This window comes from Atta colombica, unplaced genomic scaffold (genome assembly GCF_001594045.1).
Source record: "Atta colombica isolate Treedump-2 unplaced genomic scaffold, Acol1.0 scaffold348, whole genome shotgun sequence".
Lineage (NCBI taxonomy): Eukaryota > Metazoa > Arthropoda > Insecta > Hymenoptera > Formicidae > Atta > Atta colombica.
Window position 1 is genome coordinate 92814 of NW_017259457.1, and position 6728 is coordinate 99541.

Consider the following 6728-nt stretch of genomic DNA (forward strand, 5'->3'; position numbering starts at 1 on the left):
ATGCGCGTGAGTGGCATTAACCTCGGCATTTACACTTTACAACGGTGTCAGCGGTGCGTTTGTATGTACATACACAGTGCGAGGACCAGCAAGAAGAGCAAAGAGTGCTTGCTGTAAATCTAAATGAAATGATCTAAATTATAATTTCGATCGGTGACACACTCTGCACAAATTAAACTTTTAATTATTACCACGCGATCGCGGGTGAAAAGAGGAATAGCTGGCAGACCAGCTCGATTCTCTCCATCACGTATGTACGTTATATAGTCCTGCAACGTGCAGGTCATTAATCTTGCTTGTGATATCGGTACCGAGAGAAAGAATTAAGAGAGAGTGCATCTTAACGGCCGATTGTTCATCACGCAAGCGATCCGTATTATCAAACGAGAACGCGAATTATTTGCAACATCACGTAAAGAGTAAACTATGCGGCACGACGGTATTACGAGATATCGTCCAAAGTGCAACCTGTAATGGCGGCTGATGAAAGTATTTGCCATTGCGCGCCACGTATGTTCGCCAAGCCGGCAAACGTTTGTCTACTCGTCTGAAAATAATCGGAAATAAATCGGACAATCAATTAATTTTGTCGTTTTCTTTTCGATCGTTATCCCACCAGTTTCGATCCCATCAGTCGATAATAATCCGCGATTCCTTGTCGCCCAGTTTTCCACGATGTCGGAGAACAGCGATCACTCGCCCGACGACACCGAGACGGAGACAAAGGCGATGGAAGATCTTCCTAACGATTCATCCAAGAGCGAAACGAAATTAATGAATCAGACCGACACGGCTCTGCTCGAGGATGAGGAAATGCCGACATACATCAGTGTGTCTAGTATCACAAGACCAGATGACTCGGATATTGTTAACATGAAGCAGCGTGAAAATGAATCTCGAGAGATGGAAGGAGATCGTAGCCCGAGTCCCTATCCCAGCGACGATCAAGCAGCGAGTAGTGTGTATGTTTTATCATCTGGAGAAGAAACCGATCAACATCCTTATAATGACGAAGATGACGAAGATGAATATGGAGATAGTGATGGTAAGTTAATAAAAATAAAGAGATTTGTGCCTGATTTAGACTATACTTCGATCTTAACTCTAAACTTATAAAAATTCAGCCAATGGAATACAGATTTCAGTTAGAACCAATTTCAGTTAAGACTGGCAGACCTATTGGCTGAATTAGGATTTTAGGGTTAAGACCGAAGCATAAACCAAGCATTATAGATAATAAGAGAATAGAATTTGGCTTAGTACATATTCAACTGAGTAATAGTCGATGTCTTTGCACTTATAATATTGATATAACTGTATATTTCTTAGTATGTAGCTTTCATTATGTTACAGATATGGAAAATTTAGAACTTGATAATGATTTTGATTCGGATCATCCAAATAACATGAAGCATTTAATGGATGACGAGGATGATGATGATGAAGATGACGAAGATGAAGAAGATGATGAGGATAGTCCTAGACAAATGCATGATGATGGTATCGATGATAATTACGAGACAGATTATTATGATGGAAGATCTGATGATTTTATCTTCAATAGGAGATTGAAAAATCGTCACAAAGAAAAGAGCCTTTCTCTTCAAGATTTAAAAGTGTATAAGAATAATATGAATGATGGATATTTTAAAAGAAGACATTCACAAGGTTTAAGATCAAATTATCCAAACATTCCAGAACAAACTATTGTATATTCTATGATTCAGAGAAAGCAACCAATACCAGGAAAATATCATTATGTACAAAGCAAAGTTAAACGCTATATCAAAGATATAAAAGACCAAAATAGACGTTCCATCGAAAAACATGTAAAACAACATCAGGAAGATACAACCCACTATAAAAGCAACAGTGATCACAAAAACAATGACACAGAAAAAACAATGCCTACAGTGACTAACAAGACAATAAAAGATTATGCCGAAAGAACGATCAAGGAGTTGGAAATCGCAGAGACATGCGAGAATAGCATGGATAAAGTGGCCTACAATACTATTACTACGCCAATAATATTGAATGGACAAGAAAATAAAAACTGTTTAGAGTCAATACAAGAGGAATCCATACAGACTCAAGTTCAAATAGATATACCATTTGAGTCAACACAAAATGAAAGAGATCTTATGAATACAGATAGTAAAATGCAAAAACAAAATGGAACAATTGAAGATAAATCATTAAAATTCAATTATACTGATAAAGAAATTCCAAATTTTTCATCTCTCACGCAAAATGGTCATCAAGAAATACCAACAGTATTTTATGATTTGCGAACTTTAAGTTATGACGAGTACATGCATGGCACTTCTAATTCTAGTCAAAAAACTGATTTAAATAAAAACGCCCATGTTATTGAACAAGGACATATTCAATCTGAGGCATTTAATAATTCAGATCTAATGGAAGTATCCACAGATGGAGAAGAAGATACTTGTTCTTTAAGGATTGAGAATATTAAAAGCATTAAGACAATGTCAGATGAAGCAAAACATAATAAGCAAATAACTTTTGAGAAAACAAATGAAGAATTTAAGACGACTTTGGATACTTCAGAAGTTACCACATTGAAAAAGAAATTAACACAGAAGACTGTAAAATATAACAGTCTGCTTGATACATATCAAAAGCAGCTTATGGAAAATTTAAAAATGAAACAGGAATTGGATGAACTGAGAAAAACATTAGCAAAATATGAAAAAGAAAACAAACCTCCGGAACAGAAGGTTGCATCAGTTCAAACAGACGTTTTCATTGATTCTGTATCTAATCAATCCCGAGATCAAACTGAGCCTATACATGTCAAACAATCCAATAATAAAATATCAGGTAGTAGTGTAGCTTCGACGCTAAGCTCTATAGATCAGTGGAGTTCCAGTGCTTGTAATTTATCAGTATCCATTAAACCACCTGAAATAACAAAAACGTTACAGTCTGACGATAGTATAGTACTGACTGATGGTACACCAAGAAAAACACGTTCATTATCACGCGCATTTATTACTTCCTCCCGAATCTTGCAAACTCTTTCAAGTATTACACAGGGAAAAACAAAGCCAGAAAGTCCATTGGTACAAAATTCAAAGAAAAGATTAAATGAAAATGTATCGATGAATCTAAATCAAAATGATGAAAGTAATTATCAATGTCTCCCTTCCAGCTCTAAGAAAAGAAAGATTACAGACATTCTTGAACCATCTAATTTTCTACAATCTTTTAAAGTTTCCCAAACTTCTGTAGAATCACATTCAAAATTAAATGAAACGCCTTCAGAATCTCAATTTAAAAACTCGTGTGATTCGGTAAATAAGAATGTAGATTTGCAATCAAGTTTATCTAATGCAAGTCAATTAGGAGCTGCTACATCTATGGTAGAAAGCAAGACAGAAACCGTTGATGATCCAGAGGATAATGTAAAGTGCTTTGTATATCGTGAGGATGAAAATAGTAAAGATCGCAGTTTTCTCATTCTAGCAGAGGAGCCTGAAAATGATAAGGCTATTAATGAAAAAGGACGCAGACGAGAATGCGGTCCGTACTTGCTTGGTAATGTCGAAGTAAGAATGTCTGAAATGAACGGAACAATCAATATTTGGGGTAAAGAGGTAAGTGATCTTATAATTTATAAAGGAACTAATTTCAAGAATCCGTACTCAAACTCAGATGTATTTTTCAGATCAGTCAAGAATCCACTGTTGAAACTGAAAATGATACAGAAGCATCTACTAAAATGAAAGACAAAAATCATCATTATTGGCAAAAGACACCAAATACTAGATTCAATGGCAGTAATTTAGTATGTTCAACAAGTAAAAAATCAAAAAGTCCTCCTAAATTTGAATTATCTTCAGCAGCATCTAATTTTTCATGTCTACATTCACCTTCGTTTAACATAGCAAAAGCATCTTGTTCTACAGATAAAGCAGATAAGTTATGTAGTTCAAATGCATGCGAAGACTGTGATTTCTCAAAATATCGTAAGGAATGGCTAAGATATAAACGAATACATCCCCAAGAAAAATTACATTCCTGCTGCACTCATGATATAGACACGTCAGAGAAGAAGTGCAACTGTTCCTTACATAACGAAAAGCAAAAGTTTGAAGATAGTTTTATTTATAGCAAAGAAAAGTTAAGCACTCAAGAACATCGACAAAGTTTTTCAAGAAACCTGGAGCCTAACAAGCATTTACATGAAAATATTGCCTCAGAAGGCAACGAGTACATTTGTAAAAATTGTACGACATGTCATCATTCACCGCACAATCCAGAGAATTGTCAAGAAAATCACAAATGTTGTACCATGTTAAAAGAAACCTGTGAGCCACTAATGATGAATATAGATCGGGAATATAACGAATCATGTAGTCATTCATCTCCTAATATACATGAAGAAGAGCCGTTAATAAAGCTGAAACAATGTAGTGAAAGACCAGAGGTGAGTTCACGCAATGTACAAATAATTTTATGAATATAACAAAAATTTGTATGGTTATAACTGTATGTGCGACACATAATTATTTTCTCTTTAGGCGAGGCGACGAAGAATAATTGGGAAAAGGGTACGAGGAATTTTAATGGATCTCGTACGAGGGTGTGGAGATTGTTATAATGCTAATTCTAATATATCCGGTAATAACAAAAGCTGTACACACGAGAAGGAATCTTATTTAAGAAGTTGTTCTCCACAAATCAAAATTTCGCCGTGTGCATCTCCAGAACCATTGTGTTCAAATGCAGGACAACCCGGAAGGTGTGCTTTCAAATATTTCTTAAAACTTTTTTCATTATACATACAGTGTTTCATAATTGTGGTAGTAACTAGATGTAACATTATTTATGAAATTTATAATATTTTTCGTTAGTAAAAGTGAAAAAAATCTCAAATTGTACTAAAACTAAATACTTGCTCCTTAGATTACATATAATATCAATCTTTTAATATCAAGATTGTTTTACTTATTTACAGATGCTGCCATGCATACGCACAGCGAATTGAATCTCAACTGGAAGAATTTCGAATGGAAATGGAAAGAATGCGATCGCGTTCGGATGCTATTCTTAATATGCTCAATATGCTTCATTCAGTGGATACAAACTAAATCCATCTCAATGTTAATTTTTTTCAAATGTACATACATCATATTTTTATTGTTTATTTTTTTTCAGCCACTATGGAATTATCATAGTATCGTCCTATTTTATTGCTTATAAAAAAACTATATAGTCGTTAAATAAATATATAATGAAAAAGATATGTTTACATCCAATATATGCATATCTAACAATGATACATGCCATTTTTGTTAAAATTTCTGATAAGATAGCATTGTATCTATGCATTCATATTCATAATATATTTTCCATGTGAAGAAAAAGATTTGTGTGAAATAGTATATGATAAGTACTACAATTAAACGATGTGTTAAGAATAATGATATAAATAATCGTTATACAGTAAATGTGCATAAGTCTTGATTTTATTTTTTTATGTTTCAAATGTGTCGTTTATAATTTCAAAATTTATAAAAAAGGTGACACGGTATAACAGTTATTTATCAATCAACTTTGTCAATTGTATCAAAATTGTGTCATTACTTAAAGTATAAATGCATAACAAGGCTTGTGTGTGACATCGAGTAATATATTTTAATTTCGCTATATCGAACAAAAATATATAGGATTATTATTGAAAAATCATGTGCATTTAATAGTTGCAATCGCAAGAATCGTCTACTGGCAAAGCACTTGTCGGTGCTTCTCCTTGTCCGAGAAAGATATTGCTATAAGAAGTCTTGAGATAGTTTACATGACCCTGTAACGATTTTATACGGCCTTGCGCATGTTTAAATGCCTCGTTTAAGTTATTTATTTGACTCTGCATCTTTTGTCTGATCTGCATAAGTTAATGAGAAACGTGTATATACACTCGTAAATACACCTGTAACCTATTAACATTTCTATATGGTATTTGTAATCGTTACCTCATCTCTGTCTCGTTGGGCGGCACGCGCTGTTGCTCTGCACTGTGCCAATTGCCTTTCCATTTCGGCAATCTGGCCTTGCATCGATCTTCGCATAGTTTCACATCGTTCTTTTGTTCTCACTACTTGTCTAGCGGAATCTTCCCTTATCTTAAATAGAAGGAGAAGACTATTATTTGCGGAAAACATTTTTTTTATCGCTAAATCAATACATACCTGTTCTAACATTGATGACAATTGCGTGTTTTCGTGCATTTTCTCGTCAATACGTTTTTGCAACTGTGCTTCGTGTTCCTCAAATCGTGCCAATGTGTTTTTCATTCTTTCGTTTTCGTGTCGCAACTCACCACACTTTTTTTCCATCTCTTCGGATCTGTCGCAACCAAGTCCCCTTTCATCCTATATAAGTAATTAATTATTTTTAATTAACATAATGAAGTTACTATTATTATGTTAAATTATGTAGCAAATTACAACCTGAAGTGTTTGATGCTCGGTGCGCAATACGTCCAATTGATTTTGCAAAGTTTGAATCTTATCTTTGCATCCTAGCAATTCTCGCGACAGATCCTCGCAGCTACGTTCAGCGACTAAGCGCATCTGTTGCGCTTCCTGCATCTTCATTTGCATTTGTTTCAAGATATCAGGCAACGGTGCAAGCTCGGCTAATTTCTCTTGAAATTGATTCTAATTGCATTAATTACATTTAATATATATATATATATA

The 6728-nt window shown here is 34.3% G+C and overlaps 3 protein-coding genes across 3 annotated transcripts in view; 1 reads left to right on the plus strand and 2 right to left on the minus strand.

Annotated features, from left to right (window-relative positions):
- Window positions 1-644, minus strand: part of LOC108690667 (ubiquitin-related modifier 1) — a 9082-nt gene extending 8438 nt beyond the window's left edge. Inside the window, exon 1 of the mRNA XM_018198071.1 lies at window positions 192-644. The gene's annotated coding sequence lies outside the window, so the exon portion shown is untranslated. The remainder of the gene's footprint in view (window positions 1-191) is intronic.
- The window catches only part of LOC108690666 (kinesin-related protein 4-like), a 6071-nt gene extending 889 nt beyond the window's left edge, over window positions 1-5182 (plus strand). Inside the window, exons 2-6 of the mRNA XM_018198069.1 lie at window positions 667-1045; window positions 1354-3623; window positions 3695-4456; window positions 4551-4771; window positions 4988-5182. Coding sequence (XP_018053558.1) covers window positions 676-1045; window positions 1354-3623; window positions 3695-4456; window positions 4551-4771; window positions 4988-5120 — 3756 coding nt within the window. The 5' untranslated portion in view covers window positions 667-675 and the 3' untranslated portion in view covers window positions 5121-5182. The remainder of the gene's footprint in view (window positions 1-666; window positions 1046-1353; window positions 3624-3694; window positions 4457-4550; window positions 4772-4987) is intronic.
- A 457-nt stretch (window positions 5183-5639) lies between these two features.
- Window positions 5640-6728, minus strand: part of LOC108690659 (plectin) — a 6545-nt gene continuing 5456 nt past the window's right edge. The window contains exons 14-17 of the mRNA XM_018198054.1: window positions 6480-6689; window positions 6219-6401; window positions 6003-6152; window positions 5640-5914 (exon numbers count right to left, since the gene is read on the minus strand). Coding sequence (XP_018053543.1) covers window positions 5726-5914; window positions 6003-6152; window positions 6219-6401; window positions 6480-6689 — 732 coding nt within the window. The 3' untranslated portion in view covers window positions 5640-5725. The remainder of the gene's footprint in view (window positions 5915-6002; window positions 6153-6218; window positions 6402-6479; window positions 6690-6728) is intronic.